Source organism: Brachyistius frenatus, unplaced genomic scaffold (assembly GCF_029030835.1).
Source record: "Brachyistius frenatus isolate BFR_SWC_R1_liver_20210118 unplaced genomic scaffold, ASM2903083v1 Contig_462, whole genome shotgun sequence".
NCBI lineage: Eukaryota > Metazoa > Chordata > Actinopteri > Embiotocidae > Brachyistius > Brachyistius frenatus.
In genome coordinates this window covers 100,696-128,137 of record NW_027211061.1, presented here as the reverse complement: position 1 = coordinate 128,137, position 27,442 = coordinate 100,696, and the positions used below count along the sequence as shown (strand labels likewise).

At 42.4% G+C, this 27,442-nt stretch overlaps 1 protein-coding gene across 9 annotated transcripts in view; it reads right to left on the bottom strand.

The window, feature by feature from the left end:
- LOC138614170 (phosphatidylinositol-binding clathrin assembly protein-like) overlaps positions 1-27,442 on the bottom strand; it is a 39,354-nt gene that overhangs the window by 6,231 nt on the left and 5,681 nt on the right. For 3 of the 9 annotated variants that reach the window (XM_069687430.1, XM_069687434.1, XM_069687431.1), the window contains exons 3-18: positions 20,535-20,677; positions 19,761-19,836; positions 19,569-19,671; positions 18,502-18,595; positions 18,313-18,424; positions 14,642-14,748; positions 14,490-14,531; positions 11,256-11,267; positions 11,028-11,113; positions 10,715-10,838; positions 10,033-10,166; positions 9,734-9,813; positions 7,756-7,905; positions 6,918-7,001; positions 5,701-5,769; positions 4,183-4,287 (exon numbers count right to left, since the gene is read on the bottom strand). In XM_069687430.1, coding sequence (XP_069543531.1) covers positions 4,183-4,287; positions 5,701-5,769; positions 6,918-7,001; positions 7,756-7,905; positions 9,734-9,813; positions 10,033-10,166; positions 10,715-10,838; positions 11,028-11,113; positions 11,256-11,267; positions 14,490-14,531; positions 14,642-14,748; positions 18,313-18,424; positions 18,502-18,595; positions 19,569-19,671; positions 19,761-19,836; positions 20,535-20,677 — 1,521 coding nt within the window. The remainder of the gene's footprint in view (positions 1-4,182; positions 4,288-5,700; positions 5,770-6,917; positions 7,002-7,755; positions 7,906-9,733; positions 9,814-10,032; positions 10,167-10,714; positions 10,839-11,027; positions 11,114-11,255; positions 11,268-14,489; positions 14,532-14,641; positions 14,749-18,312; positions 18,425-18,501; positions 18,596-19,568; positions 19,672-19,760; positions 19,837-20,534; positions 20,678-27,442) is intronic. The other 6 variants (XM_069687435.1, XM_069687433.1, XM_069687436.1 and 3 more) reach the window with 6 other exon arrangements.

Below are 27,442 nucleotides of genomic sequence, written 5' to 3'. Positions count from 1 at the left end.
GTTCTGTTGTTACTTCTTTCTGGTGCTATTTCTTTCTGTTGTTATTTCTTTCTGTTGTTATTTCGTTCTGTTGTTATTTCTTTCTGTTGTTATTTCGTTCTGTTGTTATTTCTTTCTGTTGTTATTTCTTTCTGTTGTTATGTCTTTCTGGTGTTATTTCTTTCTGTTGTTATTTCTTTCTGTTGTTATTTCTTTCTGTTGTTATTTCTTTCTGGTGTTATTTCGTTCTGTTGTTATTTCTTTCTGTTGTTATTTCTTTCTGGTATTATTTCTTTCTGTTGTTATTTCTTTCTGTTGTTATTTCATTCTGCTGTTATTTCTTTCTGTTGTTATTTCTTTCTGTTGTTATTTCTTTCTATTGTTATTTCTTTCTGTTGTTATGTCTTTCTGTTGTTACTTCTTTTTGGTATTATTTCGTTCTGTTGTTATTTCTTTCTGTTATTATTTCTTTCTGTTGTTATTTCTTTCTGTTCTTATTTCTTTCTGTTCTTATTTCTTTCTGTTCTTATTTCTTTCTGTTGTTATTTCGTTCTGTTGTTATTTCTTTCTGTTGTTATTTCTTTCCGGTGTTATTTCTTTCTGTTGTTATTTCTTTCTGTTGTTATTTCTTTCCGTTGTTACTTCTTTTTGGTATTATTTCGTTCTGTTGTTATTTCTTTCTGTTCTTATTTCTTTCTGTTCTTATTTCTTTCTGTTGTTATTTCTTTTTGTTGTTATTTCTTTCTGTTGTTATTTCGTTCTGTTGTTATTTCTTTCCGGTGTTATTTCTTTCTGTTGTTATTTCTTTCTGTTGTTATTTCTTTCTGGTGTTATTTCTTTCTGTTGTTATTTCTTTCTGGTATTATTTCTTTCTGTTGTTATTTCTTTCTGGTTGTTATTTGTTTCTGTTGTTATTTCTTTCTGTTGTTATTTCTTTCTGTTGTTATTTCTTTCTGGTGTTATTTCTTTCTGGTGTTATTTCTTTTTGTTGTTATTTCTTTCTGGTATTATTTCTTTCTGTTGTTATTTTTTTCTGTTGTTATTTCTTTCTGGTGTTATTTCTTTCTGTTGTTATTTCTTTCTGTTCTTACGTCTTTCTGGTGTTATTTCTTTCTGGTATTATTTCTTTCTGGTATTATTTCTTTCTGGTGTTATTTCTTTCAGTTGTTATTTCTTTCTGTTATTTCTGTCTGCTATTATTTCTTTCTGTTGTTATTTCTTTCTGTTATTATTTCTTTCTGTTGTTATTTCTTTCTGGTATTATTTCTTTCTGTTGTTGTTTCTTTCTGGTGTTATTTCTTTTAGTTGTTATTTCTTTCTGGTGTTATTTCTTTCTGGTGTTATTTCTTTCAGGTGTTATTTATTTCCGGTGTTATTTATTTCTGTTCTTATTTCTTTCTGTTGTTACTTCTCTCTGGTATTATTTTGTTCTGTTGTTATTTCGTTCTGTTGTCATTTCTTTCTCTTGTTATTTCTTTCTGGTATTATTTCTTTCTGTTGTCATTTCTTTGTGTTGTTATTTCTTTCTGGTGTTATTTCTTTCTGTTGTTTTTCTTTCTGGTATTATTTCTTTCTGTTGTTATTTCTTTCTGGTATTATTTCTTTCGGGTGTTATTTCATTGTGTTGTTATTTCTTTCTGGTGTTATTTCTTTCTGTTGTTATTTCTTTCTGGTATTATTTCTTTCTGGTGTTATTTCTTTCAGGTGTTATTCATTTCCGTTGTTATTTCTTTCTGGTATTATTTGTTTCTGTTGTTATTTGTTTCTGTTGTTATTTGTTTCTGTTGTTATTTGTTTCTGGTGTTATTTCGTTCTGGTATTATTTCTTTCTGGTAATATTTCTTTCTGGTATTATTTCTTTCTGTTCTTATTTCTTTCTGGTGTTATTTCTTTCTGTTGTTATTTCTTTCTGTTGTTATTTCTTTCTAGTGTTATTTCTTTCTGGTGTTATTTCTTTCTGGTGTTATTTCTTTCTGTTGTTATTTCTTTCTGGTATTATTTCTTTCTGTTCTTATTTCTTTCTGGTGTTATTTCTTTCTGGTGTTATTTCTTTATAGTGTTATTTCTTTCTGTTCTTATTTCTTTCTGGTGTTATTTCTTTCTGTGTTATTTCATTCTGCTGTTATTTCTTTCTGGTATTATTTCTTTCTGTTATATCTTTCTGGTATTATTTCTTTCTGTTGTTATATCTTTCTGGTATTATTTCTTTCTGTTGTTATATCTTTCTGGTATTATTTCTTTCTGTTGTTATTTGTTTCTGGTGTTATTTCTTTCTGTTGTTATTTGTTTCTGGTGTTATTTGTTTCTGGTATTATTTCTTTCTGTTGTTATTTGTTTCTGTTATTTCTTTCTGTTCTTATTTCTTTCTGTTGTTATTTCTTTCTGGTATTATTTCTTTCTGGTATTATTTATTTCTGGTATTATTTCTTTCTGGTATTATTTATTTCTGTTGTTATTTCTTTCTGGTATTATTTCTTTCTGTTGTTATTTCTGTTTTGCTGTTGGCTAATATTGGCAATTTTGTTTTGTAACTAGAAACATTTTTTTATGATGTTGAGTAACATAATTCGCAAATCACAAACCCATATTGAATTAAAAATGGAACAAAGACAACAAATGTTGAAACTAATACACTTTTGTATACCAAAGAAAAATATCTGCTCATTTTTTATTCAATGCCGGCAAAAAAGTTAAGACAGGATCAACAAAACACTGGAAAAGCTGTGTAAAGACAGAAAAAACCCACCTGCTGGAACATCTGACAACTAATGAGGTTACCATGGCAACAGATCAGGAATACGATTGGGTATAGATGATTTCGGAGAGGCTGTGGCTGTGAGAGAGTGTGTGTGTGTGTGTGTGTGTGTGTGTGTGTGTGTGCGTGCGTGCGTGCGTGTGTGTGTGTTTGTGATAAAAAGGCACCACACAATAACGTGAGTAAGTGTGTCTTAATGCAGCCACAGAAAACACACATCACAGATAATCTCTGTCTGCACATGAACATGTTGATGAGACAGCAGAATGACGAGAAGCTCAAAGATAGACCAGCTGTTGGAAACTATCGGTCACGTGTTTGGTGTTTTATCTCAGAAAAGCTCACAGCTGTATGTCACCGACTTATCTACCGAGCAACGAGGAGAATCATGTTTAACTACCAATCAAATCCCAAGTGACAGTCTCAGGCGATCTCACTGCTTTCTGACAATCTGAATTATCATGGGATGGTCACTGGAAGTGATGACAATACAAATAACTATAAAAAAACAACAACTAACAAGCAAATAAACATTGTATAAAACCTCAATGGCTGATAAACGTAATGGTGCAGACAGACGTTCTCCCTGCAGCAATAATAAGGTTTTATTCTACTTTTCCAAACAGTGAACCAGGTGTTAAGTCTGTAAATGAAACCCTTCTGTCCAATGAAGAACCAGCAGCCCAAAGAAGCTGGCGGCTTCATAAAAAGATTCAACTTGTTATAATAGAAAGCGTCTTTCATAATCTGATGAGGTTTGGACATTTGTAGTTTACATGAACCACACACAAACTAATCAAAGTGCAGCACTTTGATTTTTTTTATCTGTTCCAGATCCTCTACATCCGAGGTCTTCAACAGGGGGTCCGCAGAGGTACTGCAGAGGGTCCCTGAAATTTCTGGTTGATTAGACAAGTTTTAATTTTTTTAAACAAATTTAAATGTCTTTAAATCGACATTAACATGAATCCAACATATTGTAGTGAATCGATAAATGGAGGCAGAAGATGTTATCTTGCAGTCAGAAATGCACATTCAGCAGGAGACCAGCCTGGACCTGTCCCTCCAAGCCTGATCCTGTCCCTCCAAGCCTGGATCTGTCCCTCCAAGCCTGATCCTGTCCCTCCAAGCCTGGACCTGTCCCTCCAAGCCTGGACCTGTCCCTCCAATCCTGGACCTGTCCCTCCAAGCCTGGACCTGTCCCTCAAAACCTCCTGCACTCCTCCAGTTTAATATAAAACACTATTTTATACAGTATCTATAGTAGGGGGTCCCTGCTCTGTCAGTTTGGGGGTTCTTGACCTGAAAAACGTTGAAGACTCCTGCTCTACATGATCCAATAAACATGCAACCTGCCTCCGAGCCTTCAGGTGGCAGCAGAGGCCACGAGGCCCGCTGCCTTCAGGACGGCCACTAGGAGGCGCAACTTGCAGCAGTCCAACACATACCTGCAGCGTCCAGGTTGTTAGCGTTGGTGTTGTTCCCAAAGACCGAGTCGAAGTCGACATGAAGGCCCGGAGAGTTCTGCTGGGGCGTCGGGGAGCCGGTAAACCCTGAGGACACAAGAAAATACCTCAAGATCCAAAACATCTGTTCTTCTCAACACCAACACGGGTGGAAGAAAAAAGGAAAGCATCCATACAAGCAGAGGAGACATTTAAAAAAAAAAAACAGGTTTCAAAAGACACATCTGTTTTCTTCTGTGACGTCACACACTGGTGGTGTTCAGACACAGGTTGATGCATCAGGACCAACCAGCAGCCAGCAGTGATGTCATCAACCATCAGTGATGTCATCGTTGGTTTGTGAACGTTATGAATCCTCCAGTTCAGATTCTGTCCGTCACCATCTTTGCTAGTTCGGAGCGGTTTGGAGCAGGAAGTGACCATATTTGGATGTATATATAAATATTAGTTGACGTAGCTTCAGGTCTGTAAAATGGTTCTGATCCAGAAGTGTCTTCAGCTGCAATACCAGCGAGTGCCACTAGAGGTCGGCTCCAAAAAGCCTCCGGCTCCATAGACTCCCATTCAACTTCTCTCATCAAATCCAAAGTGAATAAAATGTGTCCATCAGTTATCTCGGTGTTGTTAGCTAAAGTCACTCCTTCTTATTAGTTTTCTGGAGGTCCATCTGAAAATAATCCCTCATTCATTAGAAAAGAAGATTCAAGAAGACCTGTTTTTGGGGGCGTGTCTGTTTGATTGACAGGCCTGTGGTGCAGTCAGGTTACAGCTATCGGTGGGCGGGACGTAGTATCGTCAGGTTTCCGATCAGATCGGTCAGATCCACCGCTGGCTCCTCCCCCAGCTCGTCCAAATATGGTCACTTCCTGCTCCGAACCGCTCCGAACTAACAAGATGGTGACGGACAGAATCTGAACTGGAGGATTGATAACGTTCACAAACCAACGATGACGTCACTGATGGATGATGACATCACTGAATGTTGATGACGTCACTGACGGATGATGGTTGATGACATCACTGAATGTTGATGACGTCACTGATGGATGATGGTTGGTCACTCTCCAGTCCAGCAGGTGGCGTTAATGAACCTGTGTGCCCACTGTTACTAAAACTCAGGAGAATAACATCCATCACAGGACTTTAATCTCCTTTAAAACACTGTGCAAACAGGAGCTGAAGGAACCTTTCAGTTCCTTAAAAACTCGTCCCTGTGAAAAAAAGTCCAGCTTTAGGAAACACCTTTATTAAAAAAAAAAAAAAAAAAAAAATGAATCAATTAGTTAACAGAAAAATTAGTGGTTGCTATTCTAATTTTTTTTTTCCCATCAATATTGCCAAAATTTCTGTCATTCCAACTTTTTTAATTTTCAAATTTTATGTGACAATAAATGTCATATTTGGAGATTTTTGACTGTTGATGATGAAAGTAATGAAAATAAAAGCATTATACAAACCCTGAGTGTTACGGAGTCTGAGGTCTGATCGGGAGTTACCTACCTCTGAACAGACCAACAGCAGGCTCACACTGGAACACTGGGGGGGTGGTGTAAGGCCCACAGAAGGAGTCTGACACACAGGAAGACAGGAGGAGGAGAAGAGGAGGGAGGGGGAGGAGGGAGGAGGGGGGAGGGAGGAGGAGGGAAGGGAAGAGGAAGGGGGTGAGAGGGGAGGAGGGAAGAGGTGGGAGAGGGGGAGAGGAGGGAAGATGAGGGGGAGGAGGGAAGAGGAGAAGGGGGAGGGAGGAGGAGGAGGAGGAGGGAAGAGGAAGGGGGTGAGAGGGGAGGAGGGAAGAGGTGGGAGAGGGGGAGAGGAGGGAAGATGAGGGGGAGGAGGGAAGAGGAGAAGAGGAGGGGGAGGATAGAAGGAGGGAAAAGGAGGAGGAGGGATGAGGGGGAGGGAAGAGGAGGGAGGAAAATAAGAGGGGGGAGGAGAGGAGGGAAGAGGAGGAGAAGAGGAGAAGGGAGGAGAAGAGGAAGAAAGAGGAAGGAGGAGGAGAAGAGGCCGGAAGAGGAGGGAGGACAAGAGGAGGAAGAAAGAGGAGGAAGGAGGAGAAGAGGGAAGAGGAGAAGAGGAGGGAAGAAGACCATGAAGATACCAGAGCAGCAGGAGTAGGAAAGTCCAACGTTTCACACGGCTAGCTTAAAACTACGGAAAAATTAAAGGTCCCATATTTGACACTTTTGCAGCGTTTTTTTTTTCCTTCTTGATTTCCATTAGAGATATTTTTGTGGTTTTAAGCACCAAAAACAGTTTTACATCTAACTTTTTAAGAACAAACCGTTCTGTGTTTAAGGTACGTCGATATCGATAACCTCCTGTGATTGGCTGAATCTTTCCAGAGTGACACTCCCCCGGGCCAACCACACCTTTACTAAAGTCTCGTAGCTTGTTAGCTGCTCCATGTTTTCTGACTTATAACGCTGACGGCAGACATTTGTGACATCACAAATTTACAGCGGTACAAATGGCTCATCCAAAGAGCAGAGTTCACCTACAGTATTTAAACTAGACCTCCTTTATAATAACAATAAAAAAAGAGATGGATATGTTACAATATGGGACATTTAACAATGCAGGCTCCGCCCACAGGCTCACAGGAAGAAAAAAAAAAGGGGGGCTCTAATTCACTGAGACACCGCATCAATACACCTCAACTCATGACAAACGTTACACAACACGTCACTGCTGTCACGTCAGCTGTCCTGCAGCCGTACCTGTGATCAGCGTCTCTGGCTGAGCGGCAGCATCGAGATCAGACGCCAGCGAGGAGCTCGAGGCAAAAAAAGGATTGTAATGATCTGAAGAGAAACAAAAGGCTGCTGATGAAGATGGACAGTCACGCAACACACCTTCCAAACACAAACACAAAGATAGAAAAGAAAAGAAAAGAAAAGAAAAGAAAAGAAAAGAAAAGAAAAGAAAAGAAAAGAAAAGAAAAGAAAAGAAAAGAAAAGAAAAGAAAAGAAAAGAAAAGAAAAGAAAAGAAAAGAAAAGAAAAGAAAAGAAAAGATGAAACTTGTTTAATTAGAGAAGGTGAAGAGCTGAGAAAACGAACATCAGGGCCGTAGTCACAAGTTCCTCCTGGTGGGGAAAGAAAACATTTCTAAAAATGTTCCCTTAAAGTTAGGTAGGAATAGATCCTCGTAAAGATAAAAGTTCAAGTTTTAAGGTTTAAAAGGACGTGTTGCCTAGCAACGGGGTGGACCACACCTCCTCACTAAGATCAGCGTTTCTGTTCTTTCCTTCATCAGAGTTGCTCTGAGAAGGTTCCTAACCCTCTGAAGATAAACTCCCTGAGGTCACGTTGAGGTGACGTTCAGCGCTCCGAGAGGACTCGGCGTCTCTGAACACGGCCGCTGATCTCTGATGAGCGTGAGACGTGATCTGAACTGTGGTCCAATCACTGCACGTCTGTGTTGGCTTGGAAACCACACAGGAAATCTTCCCCAGCAGGACGTCTTGGGATCCATCACATCGGTACAACATAAACATGTCGAGTGGACACAAAGTGAAATGTAAAAGAAAAGTGAGGATGCAGCGAAACAATCCCACCGAACACGTGGCGGCTCGGTGTCCCGCAGGACAGACCGAGGGCGTCTGAGGACGCCGAGGACAGGTGGACATCGACAACAGGCAGAGTGAGGAAAGGGTTTGAGTTGGGAATGGATTCCTCGGCAGCATCTGCAGCAGAGGTGAACGGATCTGAGCGGGTAGAGGAGGAGAAGGAGGAGAAGGAGGACAGAGATGATGGAGGAGAGGAGGGTGAGACACAACAGAGTGGTTAAAGAGTGCATGCAACACCAGGTGAATGGGGGGAGGGGGGCTCAGAGATGGAGGTGAGAAGGATTAAAACAGCGTTAGAGATCCAGAGACGGGGTGAAGTCAGGCTCTGCTCTGATTGGCCGACATCAGAGGTTCAGACCAGCAGCTCTATCGCCCATTTAGAACCAGTCCAGTGGTTTATCAGAGCCGATGACCTCTGACCTCTGACAGCAGACTGGAAACATGAACGCTGCTGGTCAGCTGGAGGAAGCAAACCTTCTCCTGATAGACGACACAACTAAAAGCATCACCTAAATGATGTCACCGTAGATCTTATCTGAGGCAGCCACAATATTTACACAATATTATACTCACATTTATACTCTATTCAAATTTGTATCCATTTGTTTTTTATTTATTTATTTCCTCCACATTTTCATACCTTTTATCATCCGTTGAGCTGCTTTTACACTTTTAATTCCTCTTGTGTCATATCTTATGTTTTATCCCTCTTTCTGATCAACTTTGATCTTTTTAATACGTTGTCCTCATTTTTATCTCCATTTTAGTTTCTAACTATTATCTCACTCGATTTTACCTTTTGATCTACCTTCTACATTTCTTTTATCTTGTTGTTTTTTAATTTGTTCTCAAATTTATTGTATTTTTCTGGTCTACAACTTTCTGTCTCATTACTGGCCTGTCAATCATCTGTTAAGCACTTTGAAACGTAGCAAAATGTACAGAAAGTGCTTTATAAATAAAGTTGAATTGATTGATTGATACTAACAATGTTTACTACAAGAACACTGGAAACATCCAAACCTGCAGAATAAGATGTGTTTAAAGGCGTATTAATGTGAGCAGTGTTTCTGCAGGCGCTTACATATCTGTAAATATGGGACTGTTTTTATTTCAACAATAGCAACATTAAAATAAAATCTAAAATACAAATCTGAGCATGTTGTTGTTTCAGCTTGTGTTAATGTTGACAGGTGGACGATTCAACATGCGACTCAACACCTGGAAGCAAAGGTGTGTGTTACATTAATAATAAAACTGTCAATCAAACGTACATCACTTCAGTTGGAGGCTGAAGTTTCACTCTGTGGTGTGTACAGGTGAGTGTGTGTTGGAGGTGTGTGTACTGGTGAGTGTGTGTTGGAGGTGTGTGTACAGGTGAGTGTGTGTTGGAGGTGTGTGTACTGGTGAGTGTGTGTTGGAGGTGTGTGTACAGGTGAGTGTGTGTTGGAGGTGTGTGTACTGGTGAGTGTGTGTTGGAGGTGTGTGTACAGGTGAGTGTGTGTTGGAGGTGTGTGTACAGGTGAGTGTGTGTTGGAGGTGTGTGTACAGGTGAGTGTGTGTTGGAGGTGTGTGTACTAGTGAGTGTGTGTTGTGTGTGTACTGGTGAGTGTGTGTTGGAGGTGTGTGTACAGGTGAGTGTGTGTTGGAGGTGTGTGTACAGGTGAGTGTGTGTTGGAGGTGTGTGTACTGGTGAGTGTGTGTTGGAGGTGTGTGTACAGGTGAGTGTGTGTTGGAGGTGTGTGTACAGGTGAGTGTGTGTTGGAGGTGTGTGTACTAGTGAGTGTGTGTTGGAGGTGTGTGTACAGGTGAGTGTGTGTTGGAGGTGTGTGTACTGGTGAGTGTGTGTTGGAGGTGTGTGTACTGGTGAGTGTGTGTTGGAGGTGTGTGTACAGGTGAGTGTGTGTTGGAGGTGTGTGTACTGATGTGTGTGTCTGTAACCGTGGCAACGGAGTGGCGCTCTCACCTCCCCATGTGTTGGCGGTGGACAGCGGCGGCTGGAAGGCCGGCTGCAGGTCCAGCAGGTCGTTGGTGGTCCTGGAGGTGCTGCAGCAGAACGAGGACATGAAGGACCAACCAGTTAAAACTACGACTGCCGTATCTTTTTATTCTCTTTGTGTTGTTCAGACTGTTGTTCTGCTTCTTCAATCATCACCACAGAAAAGATTTATCTCTTCATGAGAAAACAAACTACCCGTGAGATGATTTAGAAATGTTTTAAAACACCTAATCCATCCTCAGCAGGTGTGAGTCATGTGACCTCACCTGTTGGTGGAGCTGGGAGTGGAGAAGAGGTCGATGGCAGGGGCGGAGTTAAGGGTCCCGCCCACAGTGGAGACGGGGGAGGGGTCTGTGATTGCCATGGCAGGATTCTTCTGGAGCTCCTTCAGACGCTGGTCCTGCAATAAACAGGAGGCTAATGTTAGCAACACGTAGGCTAATGTAGGTTATTGTAAGAATTGTGTGTTTATCTGCAGCTCACAGTCGAGAGAAGATGGGAACTATGAGGGGAAAGCACAGAAATTCTTCAAATCTGTAACAACTGTCATGACTATGCTGTGATTTTAGCACTAGACAGGGATCCTAGTAAAACTAATGGCAACTTCAAGGCCGTCAGCGGTGACTGAAACCTCAAACCCAACTGAAAACATGACCTCTGAGGGTGAGCAGGAGTAAAAAGGACGGGTTTTTTTGGCACCGGTTGTATTTTTAGCAACATTTCAGCAAGTTTTTAGTCTGAGTGATGTTATTCTGGTTCTTTATTTTCACCAGAGTGCAACAAACAACTGGAAGGCGTTCATGGACCACAGAGAGCACCGTGCGAAGCCTGAGAGGTGAGCAGACTCCAACACTAAAGGTGAGCACTGTGGCTGTGCGAGCAGGATACTGCTGCTCAGGACTGAAGTGCCTTCAGCACAAAGGAATGGAAGTGGAAGGAAAAGTGTACTTTTAGTGCTCTTAGGCGTGACTGCTCTTCCTCCAGGGCCGCCTGTTTCTCCCTCTCGTCCACTTTGGTGAAAGAGATGCCGGTGTTGGCCAGCGAGGACACAGCGTTGGAGAGGGTGCTGGCTCTGAACAGACACGGAAAACAGGGAGTAAGAATCCAGTCAGGGAGACTGAAGATCAACATCTTACATCTTTTCTTCACCGTGGTGTCAAAGTTGACCCAAAGTTTTACTCCGACAACAAAATAACTTCTACACATCAGTCCAACACTGGAGCTGCTGCAGCGGACGTGAGCCGAGAGGACGCCGACCTACCTGCTGGCTGCCGTGGAGTCTTTGACCTTCTTCCCCTCTAAGGAGGCCAAGTGCTGCTCCAGGGCGTCCAGCAGGCTGCTGGGGGCCTGGAGGGAGGGTCATTGACACACGTTAAGTTTCAAAGGCTAAAGAACGCATTACACAAGAGCACGAAGTAGCGAAGCATGCCAAGAGTCCACAAACAGGTACGGACACACGGAGATAGAGAGATAAGATTCAGATACTTACACAAACTGTAAACTGAAAACGGAGACAGAAGGAAGGGAAATACAGAAAATAAAGGTGGTAATAGTCAGGATGTTATTAAGAACAACTTGTCTAGTTCTGGTTCATATGCAGAGCTACGGGTACATTGACGCTGCTCACTGGCCTCCTGTCCAACACAGAAACCCTGGATTCACACCTTTATTTGCTGCAAGACGTGCAAGGTCAGGAGCGAGTGTGCGTCCTGTTCATCGGTGCAGTGTTGTGGACGCATGCAGAGCTGCCTGGCGTGCACAGCGTTTGTGTTACAACGTGTTAGGCCTGAAGCTGCGCAGCGTTAGAGGACAAGAACGGCCAAATTCGGAAAGTCCAGATCATAGAGGTCACATGTGAAGTCTCACTGTATTCAGTCTGCAGTTTAATGTCTGCAAACAGCACTAAATGAATCAGCGTGTCAACAGGTAGTCACATTTACGGTAAATTACTTTCTGAGCTACCAAGAGTTTGTAAAATAAAGCTGAGTTCTATTATTTCTTCTGTTTGGAAACAATTTCCTGCCAAAATCCTACAAACAAAAGAAACATGTTTTGGAAGTGTTTGTAAGATTCCCTGTCAAACACAGATCGGTCTCCAAATACACAACGACATCAACAACCTGCAACACAACCTGTCAAACAAACACACAACGTTTCTCTAAAACATCACGTCGTCGAGAAAACAAACCCAAATAATACTAAATAGATCACGTGAATTATGGCACAAAGTTCCCACCATCATTTTACAGAAGATTTTCTTCAGTAATGATCAAAGTGACACACCCTCCACGACAGCAGGTGGCGCTGTGGCTCAATTTAAATGCAACAGTATTCTGCCTGCAAAGACCCATTTCATTAAATCTAAGCAGCTAAATCCCAGTTTGAAGTTGGTCTCCCGACTACAGCGAAGTCATTCGAATATTTCTGACCAGTTTGACTCGACACGCCTTCAGTCTATGTGAAAAACATTCATCCACGTTGGGACATGAATCAAATAGTTTAATACATAGTTGGTGCATTTTGTCTCAACAGTTTGAATTTGAGACCTTTGATTATGAAGTTACACCATTTCAATACAGCGACCTGACGGCAGTGATGTCACACTCAGAAAGGACTCATCTCATGAAACTGAGCGAGAATCAAACAGCAGCAAACTTTATTTCATCAACTTTATGACCAAGAATGTGACTTCTTAGTCCAATAACTCGAAACATTCATCAACTTTGGATAAATGATCATCACTAACGAACGTGTTTAACGTAATGATTTTAAGGACAATGCGGTATTTTCTGTCGGGTTCGTTAGTGATGATAAATTATCCAAAGTTGATGAAGGTTTATATATATAAATATATATAAAATATATATATATATATATAAACCTTCATCAACTTTGGATTAACTTTGGATCAACTTTGGATATATATATATATATATATATATATGTGTGTGTATATACAGTGGTGTGAAAAAGTGTTTGCCTCCTTCCTGATTTCCAATTTTTTTGCATGTCTGTTACACTTAAATGTTTCAGATCATCAAACAAATTTAAATATTAGTCAAAGATAACAAGTAAACGCAAAATGCAGTTTTTAAATGAAGGTTTTTATTATTAAGGGAGAAAAACAATCCAAACCCACATGGCCCTGTGTGAAAAAGTGTTTGCCCCCTCCTGTTAAAACATAACTTAACTGTGGTTCATCACACCTGAGTTCAATTTCTCGAGCCACACCCAGGCCTGATTACTGACACACCTGTTCTCAATCAAGAAATCACTTCAATAGGACCTGCCTGACAAAGTGAAGTAGACCAGAAGATCCTCAGAAGATAGACATCATGCTGAGATCCAAAGAAATTCAGGAACAAATGAGAAAGAAAGTAATTGAGATCTATCAGTCTGGAAAAGGTTCTAAAGCCATTTCTAAAGCTTTGGGACTCCAGAGAACCACAGTGAGAACCATTATCCACAAATGGAGAAAACATGGAACAGCGGTGAACCTTCCCAGGAGCGGCCGGCCGACCAAAATTACCCCGAGAGAGCAGCGACGACTCATCCGAGAGGTCACAAAAGACCCCACGACAACATCCAAAGAACTGCAGGCCTCACTTGCCTCAGTTCAGGTCAGTGTTCATGACTCCACCAGAAGAAAGAGACTCGGCAGAAATGGCTGCATGGCAGAGTTCCAAGACCAAAACCACCGCTGAGCAAAAACAACATGAAGGCTCGTCTCATTTTTGCCAGAAAACATCTTGATGATCCCCGAGACTTTTGGGAAAATACTCTGTGGACTGACGAGACCAAAGTTGAACTTTTTGGAAGGTGTGTGTTCCGTTACATCTGGTGTAGAAGTAACACTGCATTTCAGAAGAAGAACCTCATACCAACAGTAAAATATGGTGGTGGTGGTGTGATGGTCTGGGGCTGTTTTACTGCTTCAGGACCTGGAAGACTTGCTGTGATAAATGGAACCATGAATTCTACCATCTACCAAAACATCCTGAAGGAGAACGTCCGGCCATCTGTTCGTGACCTCAAGCTGAAGCCAACTTGGGTTCTGCAGCAGGACAATGATCCAAAACACACCAGCAAGTCCACCTCTGAATGGATGAAGAAAAACAAAATGAAGACTTTGGAGTGGCCTCGTCAAAGTCCTGACCTGAATCCTATTGAGATGCTGTGGCATGACCTTAAAAAGGAGGTTGGTGCTGGAAAACCCTCCAATGTGGCTGAATTCCAACAACAACTCTGTAAAGATGAGTGGGCCAACATTCCTCCACAGCTGGAAAAGACTCATTGCAAGTTATCACAAACACTTGATTGCAGTTGTTGCTGCTGAGGGTGGTCCAACCAGTTATTAGGTTTAGAGGGAAACACTTTTTCACACAGGACCATGTGGGTTTGGATTGTTTTTCTCCCTTAATAATAAAAACCTTCATTTAAAAACTGCATTTTGTGTTTACTTGTGTTATCTTTGACTAATATTGAAATTTGTTTGATGATCTGAAATGTTTAAGTGACAAACATGCAAAAAAATAAGAAATCACTTTTTCACACCAATGTGTATGTATGTGTGTGTGTGTGTATATATATATATATATATAGCGATACTCTGCATATGATAATGTTATGTATTATATTACGTCCCAAAATTTGGCCATTCTCCAGTGAAGTAAAGCAGTGCCAGCAGAGGAGTGAATGGTGATGATTGAATGTGACGACTCACCTGAGACAGATCTGGGATGTCCCCTCGATCGATTCCAACTTGCTGCAGGAGAAGAACAGACACCGTCAGAGTTCATGAAACAGCAGCCAAACTATCCTGCACTCCCAGAATCCTTTGCAACCCCTGACGGGTGGGCCGGGCTCCTGACTCACCTCTGCAACTTTGAGGAACTCTGAGATTCGTGTCATTCGTGTCAGGAACTTCTTGTAGATGTCAAGTCCTTCTTTGCACTGAACTTTCTTCATGTCAAAGTATTTTTCTGTTAAAAGAGTCAAAACAAAAATGCTATCACAAACAACATCATCGTTTTACTCATTTCTGACATTTTGAAGTTTATATTTTCGCAACATAAAACAGTTCTGAGTCCAGTTCTTCTATACGTCCAGAGTTTCATTGGTCTCAACGATACGACGGATATACAGAAGATCCGGGTGAGCAGACGTTGGACTCGCCCAAATAGTAGAAACGTTTGTTAGCCTGAGTGTTGAAGCAGCGAGGACTTTGACAGTTTTAAGCAGCACTTGTGTTCTAGCTGCAGCGAGCAGGCTAACGGCTAACTGGCTAACGGTAAACAAGCAATGAGTGAGAGTGAGGACGTGTCAGTGAGGCTCAGTACTGGTCTGAAGTCATTTATTTATGAACTCTCAAATATACAGCAGGTAATAAATGGGCTTCCTGCTGAGACTTTAGGAGCCAAGGCGACGTATTTGCACAATACTGGTATGAACGGTAAAAGAAAAACAATATAAATTAGTCGGAGACCAACTCTTCCAACCGTCTCAGTGAAATAACCCGGTTTCCGGTCAGTACGTCAACGCTAAAGAGGTTTGCTGAGTGGGGCAGAGCGAGCTAAGCAGCAGCTGTACATGTTTATTATGGAACACTTTTTTTCATAAATATAAATTATTATAAATTATTCCTACTGTAGTGACATTAATGTGCTTCAATCTATTCCAAGGAGCAGTAAAAGTGTCTCAGAAGTGTTCAAGGTGCTGTGGAGGATGAAGCAGAATCTTTAGTCATTCATAAAACATGTAAAGAAATTTGCAATGTGTATGGGAACTGAAAAAAAAAGAAGGAAATTATTGATTTCTCAACATATCATCATCAACGTCTTGAGGCTTATTAGACCTGATTTAATGTTGACGTGATCAACTGGCTCGAAGAAGCATGTCAGAGTATAAAAGACTTAATTTCCTGTTGCCAGTAGGTGGCGCTATGACTTTTACTGAGTATGACCATGCAGATGTCTTCAGGAGGGGACTTTTTATCAAACATGTAAAGTTTGAGGAAGATCGGACACTGTACATCAAAATTACAGCAACTTTAATATCATGGCGATACACTCAAAATGGCCACCACGCCACAGGTGCATCGTTTGACGAAAACAAATTATTTTCATAACTTTTCATCCCAACGGCATTAAGACTGGACGCACCAAATTTCAAGTCGATAAAATCTGTAGGAGTTCATTAAAGTGCAACACATGCAAATCGCCAAAATGGCCACTAAATTCAAAATGGCAGACTTCCTGTTGAGTTTTGGTCATGGTGCCAAGATACTTTTTTGTGATGCGTGATACACATGTCTACCGAATTTTGTTCATGTCGGTGAAAGCAGCCTTGAGGTCTCAATATAGGGGGCGATAGCGAGCCATTTTGTGACCAAAACCTATAGAATACTTCCATTTGTACTGGAGCTGACTTTTGTGTAAAGTTGAATGAGTTTTTGAACATGTTAAAAGGCGACCACTCGGTGCTCGGGCCCTAACCAGATCTACAGTGGGTACGGAAAGTATTCAGACCCCTTTACATTTTTCACTCTTTGTTTCATTGCAGCCATTTGCTAAAATCAAAAAAGTTCATTTTATTTCTCATTAATGTACACTCAGCACCCCATCTTGACAGAAAAAAACAGAAACGTAGAAATTTGTGCAAATTTATTAAAAAAGAAAAACTGAAATATCACATGGTCATAAGTATTCAGACCCTTTGCTCAGTATTGAGTAGAAGCACCCTTTTGAGCTCGTACAGCCATGAGTCTTCTTGGGAATGATGCAACAAGCTTTTCACACCTGGATTTGGGGATCTTCTGCCATTCTTCCTTGCAGATCCTCTCCAGTTCCGTCAGGTTGGATGGTGAACGTTGGTGAACAGCCATTTTCAGGTCTCTCCAGAGATGCTCCATTGGGTTTAGGTCAGGGCTCTGGCTGGGCCAGTCAAGAATGGTCACAGAGTTGTTCTGAAGCCACTCCTTTGTTATTTTAGCTGTGTGCTTAGGGTCATTGTCTTGTTGGAAGGTGAACCTTCGGCCCAGTCTGAGGTTTTCTTCCAGGATATCTGAAGAGGTTTTCTTCCAGGATATCTCTGTACTTGGCCGCATTCATCTTTCCTTCAATTGCAACCGGTCGTCCTGTCCCTGCAGCTGAAAAACACCCCCATAGCATGATGCTGCCACCACCATGTTTCACTGTTGGGATTGTATTGGGCAGGTGATGAGCAGTGCCTGGTTTTCTCCACACATACCGCTTAGAATTAACGTCAAAAAGTTCAATCTTGGTCTCATCAGACCAGTGAATCTTATTTCTCATAGTCTGGGAGTCCTTCATGTGTTTTTTGGCAAACTCTATGCGGGCTTTCATATGTCTTGCACTGAGGAGAGGCTTCCGTCGGGCCACTCTGCCATAAAGCCCCGACTGGTGGAGGGCTGCAGTGATAGTTGACTTTGTGGAACTTTCTCCCATCTCCCTACTGCATCTCTGGAGCTCAGCCACAGTGATCTTTGGGTTCTTCTTTACCTCTCTCACCAAGGCTCTTCTCCCACGATTGCTCAGTTTAGCTGGACGGCCAGGTCTAGGAAGAGTTCTGGTCGTCCCAAACTTCTTCCATTTAAGGATTATGGAGGCCACTGTGCTCTTAGGAACCTTGAGTGCTGCAGAAATTATTTTGTAACCTTGGCCAGATCTGTGCCTTGCCACAACTCTGTCTCTGAGCTCCTTGGACAGTTCCTTCGACCTCATGATTCTCATTTGCTCTGACATGCACTGTGAGCTGTAAGGTCTTATATAGACAGGTGTGTGCCTTTCCTAATCAAGTCCAATCAGTTTAATTAAACACAGCTGGACTCCAATGAAGGAGTAGAACCATCTCAAGGAGGATCAGAAGAAATGGACAGCATGTGAGTTAAATATGAGTGTCACAGCAAAGGGTCTGAATACTTATGACCATGTGATATTTCAGTTTTTCTTTTTTTTAATAAATTTGCACAAATTTCTACATTTCTGTTTTTTTCTGTCAAGATGGGGTGCTGAGTGTACATTAATGAGAAATAAAATGAACTTTTTTGATTTTAGCAAATGGCTGCAATGAAACAAAGAGTGAAAAATTTAAAGGGGTCTGAATACTTTCCGTACCCACTGTACATGTGATGTACTGAAGTCCCATCACGTGACCATGAGCGTCGGGGACTTTTTGTACAGCTTCAACTCCAACGTGATCGCCGGTATTCCTGTTGGATGTCAGTTTCTCTGCATTCCTCCTGATTCAGCTTCACACAGACGAATGAGCTCACAGCTGAGCGCTACTATCTGTGCAGTCATCATCACAGTATGCAAACGAGGCCTACGCAAAATAATTTCTATCAGCAAGAAGGTGAAAACAAGGTGGGGAGCCTCGCCCTATAGAAGTGCTGCAATGCATGCTCATCACGCTAAGAGGAGGACGCCGAGCCGGCTGCATATTAATGTCAGAGAAGTCCTGAGGTCAGCAGGGAAACAGCTGCTGTATCAGGTAGATGATGGTGTTCAGTGTTCGCTGGGACTCACCCAGCAGGTTGATGATGCCCTCGTTGTAGGCTGCGAACAGTCGGATGGCGTCTTTGAACAGGAGCATGAAGGCCGCGTTGATCACGCCGTTGGTCAGTTCGTTGGCGTTGACCTGGACGAGAGGAGGAGGAGGTGTTTAAACTGTCAGCAGGCGTTTTTTAGACGACAGGAGATGCAGACGACACTCACGTTAAAGTCCAGTAACACGTCCATCTGGTTCTGGATGATGGGGATGGTTTTCAGCAGCTTCTCTGTGTTCATGGTTCTCATCACTCCATCAGACCTGCGGAAGGAAAACCGAGGAGCCTTGAACCGACTGTCATTATTTGAAGATTTAGATGTTGGCTGTCAATGACATGGTTGATTTTTATGATGCTCAAGTCATTGAATCAACACATAAACATGAGAACTCCTCCTCCTGCAGTGGAGAGCTTCACAATATCAAGTCTGACAACACCAAGTCCAAAAAAAGTGTAAAATGTTAATAAAAACAAAGAAGCAATGATCTGGAAATCACGTAATCCCATATTTAATTACAAATAGACCAAAGACAACATATTAAATGTTGTAACTGAGAAATTGTATTGTTTTATGAAAAATATCTGCTCATTTTGAATTTGATGGCAGCAACACGTCTCTAAAAAGGTGGACAGCGTCATGCACTGAGATGCATTTGTTGTTCCTGCCAAACTGTTTTGAGACGTGTTGCTGCCTTCAAATTCAAAATGAGCATATATTTTTAATAAAACAATAACATTTCTCCGTTTCATCATTTGATGTTTTTTTTGGTCTATTTTCAATTAAATACGAGTTTATATGTTGAACAAATCATTGCATTCTGTTCTTATTTGCAAACAGGGTTGTAGACCCACTGGATCAGGGAGAGTAACGCTAAACAACTAGGCCGTATCATCACACCTGCTTGTGTCCAGCTTCACAAGATTTGGTAAAAAGCTGCTTCATCCATCGACTTATCTGGAAGAACTTTTCCTTTGAAATGATGAAGTGAAAAACAGGAAGTCTTTTTTTCTCCTACTGGAGCTGCAGAAGTGAAATGTTGCATATATCTGAGGAGCTTATGCAACTTTGACCAAAACTGTCACAATGTATTTTGCAGGAAATAAAACGACTGCAGTGTTATTCTCAGTCCTGTGCGTCTCCTTCCTTCTTTAACGGTGTCAAACAACACCAAGTTTCTGGAACAAGAAATTCAAGCTCGGCTCGGGTGCAAGCTAAGAAGTGAACATGATCCTCACCCTCTTTTCACTTTAGTGAAGTCAAAGGCGACCTGCCTGTAGGACACGGCCTTCTCGTTCAGGTAGCGGCTGTACCTCCTGATGAACGTGGACATATCGTAGCCTGCATCACAAACAGAAGGGGGGGGGGGGGTCACACTGGGTGGTCACTGGTGAACATGGCAGAGTACCTGCTTGGAGCTGGTGAAATACCTTGTAGGCCGCTTTTGTCCAGAAAGTTGCTGAGGTTGAAGAGTGTGTTCCTTGAAGCCAGATACTGGATAAATCTCTGCAGGAGAATCAACACATGAGGAAGTCTGCAGGCACTGTTTTCAACCAGCTCACTGTTGTGCAACAGCTCCACTTCGGTCATTTAGTCAAATGTCAAATGAAATACCCGTGATTTGTATGTATGTCAAGAAAAATGGGACTCAAAAGGTCCATCTTCAGTTCTGTAAAAACATAAAAACTGTCTGCAGCTGCAGCGCCGAGCCAGACTTCTGAATTTAAATTAAAAAAAGAACAATGACAAATAATCCAAATGGATAAAGACAATAAACCAAGAAACAGAAATCCAATTGGTACATAAACTAGAACGCTACAATTTACTAGACAGAGAAATTCAATTAGCAAAAAATCTGACCCAAATAAAACATCCCATAAAAAGACAAATTAATATAGAAATATAGAATCAGTGATTATTATTATTGAAACTGGTCGCCATAAAAGACAAAGTCTGGAAAGAAGAAACAGAATCTGTGTTCATTGTGAAACATGTTGAAACTGAAACTCATTTTCTGACAAGCTGCTCAAAATATAAACACATTTTAGAAGACTTGATCAATTTAAGCCACATAATCTGAGACTTGGCTGCATGCATGCATGCTGACAGTAGAACTGGCTTTATCATTTATATTCTACTATTTTTGTGAGAGTTTATGCTTTGGCAACATGTTTAATCTAAACATCATCCCTCAGAGTGCTGACCTCGTTGCCGTAGACCATCAGTTGGTGGGTGGTGGTGAGCGACTTGAAGACCACCACCCAGCTGGTGTTGGTGGTCCGCTCAAACAGCGTGTCCGCCAGCTGAGGGATATTCACATTCATCTCATTGGTGCACTGGATCAGGTCTGAGGGAGGAGGAGAGAGAGGAGGATGAGGAAGAGGAGGAGGATGAAGAGGCTGAGGAGGATGAGGAGGGAGGATGGATGGGCTGATGTCACATGTCCTACGACTGAAGCGATCGATGCAGCTTAGAGGAAACACTGCTGCTGCTGAGGGAGTTTCACCATGTGGCTTCCTCATTTTCTCTTCTTCCTCTTTATAACACCTGGCTGACCACAAGCCAGGCAGCAGTGGTGAGTCAGAGCTCAGGTAAACGGACATGTTCATCATTACAACTCCTCATCAGCTGCTTCAGACTCACAACACTAAACACCTCAAATTCACCAGCTCAGAAACGTAAAGGAAATAAAGTCCACTTCAATCTCACAATGAAGACAAGGTGATTATAAAAGTGAACTTCTTTTGTTTCATGTATGTATGATTATGAATTATTCATGTTTCCTCCTTATTAACAGACTGAATATAAAAGAGTTCGTAGCTTCAGATCTGTAAAATGGTTCTGATCCAGAAGTGTCTTCAGCTGCAATACCAGCGAGTGCCACTAGAGGTCGGCTCCAAAAAGCCTCCGGCTCCATAGACTCCCATTCAACTTCTCTCATCAAATCCAAAGTGAATAAAAATTTTCCAATCCTGATTATCTAATAACAAGAAAATATTTCTTGATGTTTTACAGACTAGCTGTCGACAACAGACCAGTTATTCAATATTCATCTCCATCAGATGCTGCGGCGCGTCTGGCAGATAAATATTTAACTGAATATTACATTATAAGAGAGATGAATGATCTTCTCTATGAATGTTGATTCCTGAAGAGACATCTTTCCATTTTCTGTCCCCACTGCATGTTTCTGATTGTGTTTTATCAGCTGTGGATTCAAATTAAATTTAGGTTCAGCTTTGGTACCAAAATGAAAATGCCATGCAGCCGCCTCGCTGCCCAGAGCCACATCAGAGCCACTTCTACCGACGTGAAATATGTTGTTAAAGTTAATAGTTAACATGAACCGCAGCGGTGCTGCTGCCCAGGGAGGCCTGTTTACATGGGTGGTCTGTGAATCCTCCTCACTGTTTGCTCAAAGCTGCACACAAGGCTTGTTGCTTTTCACACACACAATGGGCCACCATGTGACAACAAAGGGCTTTTCAGATGACACTGGAGCGGCTGTGTGGAGTCCACACTCACCACCAACTTGCGCCGCTGCCACTCCTGAACTCGGAGGACAAATCCCAACAACACACAGCTCGATCTGCAGCTTACGACTCTGACAGACATTCGACTGAAGCCACTGAACTCATCACACACATAAACTGATGAGAGAAAATGAGAAAACTATGACATGGAATCTATCTGACATGAATGTCCTGAACCTGCATGCATGTGCGCTCCTGCTGCAGGTATGTCTCACACATTTCAACCCAGAGACGGTGCTGCATGTCAGCATTCACAACACAGTGAAGCCCTTTATGAAGCCTGACGGGACGAGACGTCCTGAAATCATCAGTACACGGAGAGATAAACCTTTTTATAAGGAGGGACACATGCTACTGTCCAACCAAGCAAGCTATCATGTTTTAATGGCAACAACCATTTCATGGAATCCTGTGTGTTTGAGTCCAAAGGTTTAAGATAGCAAACATCATCCCACAGACTGTATGTAAAAGAGTTCGTAGTTTCAGGTCTGTAAAATGATTCTGATCCAGAAGTGTCTTCAGCTGCAATACCAGCGAGTGCCACTAGAGGTCGGCTCCAAAAAGCCTCCGGCTCCATAGACTCCCATTCAACTTCTCTCATCAAATCCAAAGTGAATAAAAAAATCTCCACAGGTTTTCTGTATGTCATTCAGTGTCAAAATCTGAACTGGAGGCTTCATAACGTTCACAAACCAACGATGACATCACTGATGGAAGATGGTTGTATCATGCACTGTGTATGTCTGTAAAAGGCTCAGATGACAACATGCTGCAGTAGTCAAGATAGACATGATTTGAATATTTAACAGAAATAAATGCATTATTATTGTTATTATTAGCTAAGCTTGCTGTGCTACAAAGAAAACATGAAGTATTGAGCATAACCAGTGACAACAGTGCTGCTTTCACATCAAATGTGAAACTGAGAACAGCGAACTGGTGGTGACTCCACTTCATCAGAAACCCACAGGTTGTTCTGCAGAAGGAGGAAGACTTCAGTCACTGTGGTTAGCAACCTGCAGCCACCTCTTCCTCCCGCTGCCGTGGGCCTCGCCATCGTCTCTGCTGCCGAGTGTCACCGACTCGGTCGATCTGCCTCCTGTTATTCTGAGAATATGTCCGAGTTACACTTCGTCAAACGACCCTTGTGTGAAATTTATTCGAAACCCACTGACTTCCCTAAAATGCACCGTCAAAGAAAGAGAACTGAAATTGTTTAAAAGCAGATTTCGTTTGAAGGCAGCGTTTCTAAAAATAATCTTTACAACATCATCAAAGCTCAGATGTCCTGTACACACACACACACACACACACACACACACACACACACACACACACACACACACACACACACACAAACTTACTGAATGATCAGAGACAATAATGTGTTCAACCTGGCGAACAGAAAGGACGGCAGCACCTCCTGCTACTGAACAATAAAGGAAAGTTCAGAATCTGTGATGCTGGGCTGCAAAAATAAAACTGACTCGGCTAGAGATGGATTGATGACTTTTAGGGGCAACGTCTACAAAGAATGAAGAACGGGTGAGAAAACGTGGAACTCATTCAACAGGAAGTCAAAGCAGAACAAAGAGTTGAAGAAGAAAAGTTGGAACAAACGGGTTCCTTTGATTTTGGAAACATTTGTATCCATTGAGGATCTCATGATGCAGCATGACAGGACGGAGGCAAATTCACCTGGATGGAGGGCCGAGGGCCAAAAATACATCATGTTGTTTCAAATTACATTTCATTAAAATGTAATATATTTGACAGGAATTTAACATTCTACAACTAAAATGAAATTTCAGAAAAATTTTAAACATCTGCATCAGTCATTTTAGTCTTTTGCAGAAATTTTTGTCAAAAACTATTGTGTCATCTTGACGTAGGCTCAGTGACGTAGGACCCATGAGCCTCAGCAGGACAGACATCACCATCATTCTTCATAGATAAGACGGAGGCCAATGAAACTTAATAGGGACATTTACGCATGTACTTATTAGCTGCACAACATTTACAGCTAGTAGCTATTCTGGTAGGATTTTACAGCACTGAAGAACAAGGACGATAAGCACAACCTTGTCAGATGCAGTGGTGGGCCCTAACAAAGAAGTTGCCGGCCAAACTTGGCCCTCGGGCCCCAAATTGGACAGCTCTGCTTCAATGAGATGGAGCTGACTGAGAACATGAGGGAGGAAGTGATGAGGAAACTCTCTTTTACAAAGAGGAAGTAGGGGAGAGGTGGTCCGGTGCAACAGAAACCACAGCGTTAACGAACACTCATTTGGTGGAGCAGAGATTTGTCTACTAAGCCAACATAAATACAAAAATAACCCTAACCCACAATATTTCAGCCTTGATATTCTTATTATTCATTTTGAGAAAATGTACATTAGTTTTATACGAGGAGTCACATCACATTCCTTCAATACTACAACATCCATCTTAAGAACTCTAGTTTGTAAATAACAAAGAGAACCGCTGCAGATATCAGTCCTGTCAATCAGCCAAGAGAGAGGGAAAACACTGGCCAATCAGATGTCAGTAAAAAATGCACCATCATCAACCATCAACCATCAGTGATGTCATCATCCATCAGTGACGTCATCGTTGGTTTGTGAACGTTATGAATCCTCCAGTTCAGATTCTGTCCGTCACCATCTTTGCTAGTTCGGAGCGGTTCGGAGCAGGAAGTGACCATATTTGGACGAGCTGGGGGAGGAGCCAGTGGTGGATCTGACCGATCTGATCGGAAACCTGACGATACTACGTCCCGCCCACCGATAGCTGTAACCTGACTGCACCGCAGGCCTGTCAATCAAACAGACACGCCCCCAAAAACAGGTCTTCTTGAATCTTCTTTTCTAATGAATGAGGGATTATTTTCAGATGGACCTCCAGAAAACTAAGAAGAAGGAGTGACTTTAGCTAACAACACCGAGAGAACTGATGGACACATTTTATTCACTTTGGATTTGATGACAGAAGTTGAATGGGAGTCTATGGAGCCGGAGGCTTTTTGGAGCCGACCTCTAGTGGCACTCGCTGGTATTGCAGCTGAAGACACTTCTGGATCAGAACCGTTTTACAGACCTGAAGCTATGAACTCTGTTATAAACAGTCTGTGACCATCATGCTCCCCTAATTGGTAACTTCCAATAAAAGGATTAATTGATTAATTGACCAGTTGAATGAGTTGTGCTGCTACATGAAAAGTTCAATGAATCTGAGAACATCACATACAAATGGTTGAAACCGACAGCCGACAGATAGAAGCAGCAGAGCTCAAACTAAACTGGGACTTTTAATTAGTGATGTGTGTCACACTGCTGCTGTATGACACGTCAGCTCTTTAATTTCAGCCTTCCCTTCAGCAGCTTCTCCAGATGTGTGTCCGTCCCTCCATAACTCAGCAGCTCCAGATAACATTATGATAACATGTCTGGGCTGATGAAGGCATTCCACTCGCTGCAAACACGCATGCTTGTAATCAGCAGCGTAATTGCCGGGAAACACATCAGAAGAATCTGAAGCCAATCTCCCGTCCGATCAGCTCAGACCCCCGGTGCTCCGGGAAGGTCGGCTCACGCAAGAACTTCCTGTTGGCGGTTTACCCTCGACGATCTGAACCAGAGGAACACTTCCTGCTTCAGGAAACCTCCATCCCCGATGACCCGAGACTCTGAACATGATGTGGGAACAACACGGAGGCCCAAAACTACACCCACCGCCGTGAGGCGTACGACGGGGTGGAGGGTGGGGGTCTACAACGGGGTGGAGGGTCTACGATGGGGTGGGGTGGAGGGTGGGGGTCAGAGCTACAGATGTGCTACAGTGTGCCTGCCGTACTGCCTCAGACCGACCGAGTCCAATTCATGCATACGACTGAGTTTCTCCCTCTGGGCTCCATGCAGAACCATGTCTGAGTGTACTGGACTCTACCAGAGGAGTGGAGTCCACCAGTACCCTCACAGAACCGGAGGAAACCAACACCACAGAACCGGGGGAAACCAACACCACAGAACCGGAGGAAACCAACACCACAGAACCGGAGGAAACCAACACCACAGAACCGGGGGAAACCAACACCACAGAACCGGGGGAAACCAACACCACAGAACCGGGGGAAACCAACACCACAGAACCACAACAAATCAAGACTCTGACGGAGGAGACAGCAGCTTCATTTTAACATCATAATGATGATGAATAATAATATATGTAATATTGTGAACTTACAGCTGTTCTAACCTTTCATTCATGACATCCACCTCACTGACGATTGAACATTTCACTGAGTGAATATCTTGTGAAAGAAACAAGAGTCTTCAGTACATTATTGTCACAATAACAATATTGAAGTCTTTGTTCAAACATATTGAACTTTGCAAAATGCTGTTTCATGTGACTGAATATCTTCACAATATTTATCTGTGCAGCTGATAAGATGGGTGACAGATGGACAGAGAGACAGACAGACAGACAGTCAGACAGACAGTCAGACAGAGAAACAGATGGACAGAGAGACAGTCAGACAGAGAAACAGACAGACATACAGTCAGACAGAGAGAGAGAGACAGTCAGTCAGACATAGAGACAGACAGACAGACAGACAGAGACAGACAGACAAACAGTCAGACAGACAGAGAGACAGATGGACAGAGAGGCAGTCAGACAGAGAAACAGACGGACAGAGACAGACGGACAGAGACAGTCAGGCAGACAGACAGACAGAGAGACAGATGGACAGACAGACAGTCAGGCAGACAGAGAGACAGACGGACAGAGACAGTCAGGCAGACAGATGGACAGAGAGACAGACAGTCAGGCAGACCGTCAGACAGACAGAGACAGTCAGTCAGACAGACAGAGACAGATGGACAGACAGACAGTCAGGCAGACAGAGAGACAGATGGACAGAGACAGTCAGACAGACAGAGAGACAGATGGACAGAGAGACAGACAGTCAGACAGACCGTCAGACAGACAGACAGAGAGACAGACAGATCTATGAACTATGGTTACTGTTCATACTGTCTGACAGCTGAAACATGGAGCAAGCCACCCATCCATCATCCATCCATCCATCCATCCATCCACCCATCCATCCACCATCCATACATCCATCCATCATCCACCCATTAATCATCCACCGATCCATCATCCATCCATCCATCCATCATCTATCCATCCATCCATCCATCCATCCATCCATCCATCCATCCATCCATCCATCCATCCATCCATCCACCCATCAATCATCCACCGATCCATCATCCGTCCATCATCCATCCATCCATCATCTATCCATTCATCCATCCATCCATCCATCCATTCATCCATCCATCATTCATCCATCCATCCATCATTCATTCACCCATCATTCATCCATCCATCCATCATCCATCCATCCATCCATCCATCCATCCATCCATCCATCCATCCATCATCTATCCATCCATCCATCCATCCATCCATCCATCCATCCATCCATCCATCATCCATCATCCATCCATCATCCATCCATTCATCATTCATTCATTCACCCATCATTCATCCATCCATCATTCATCCAT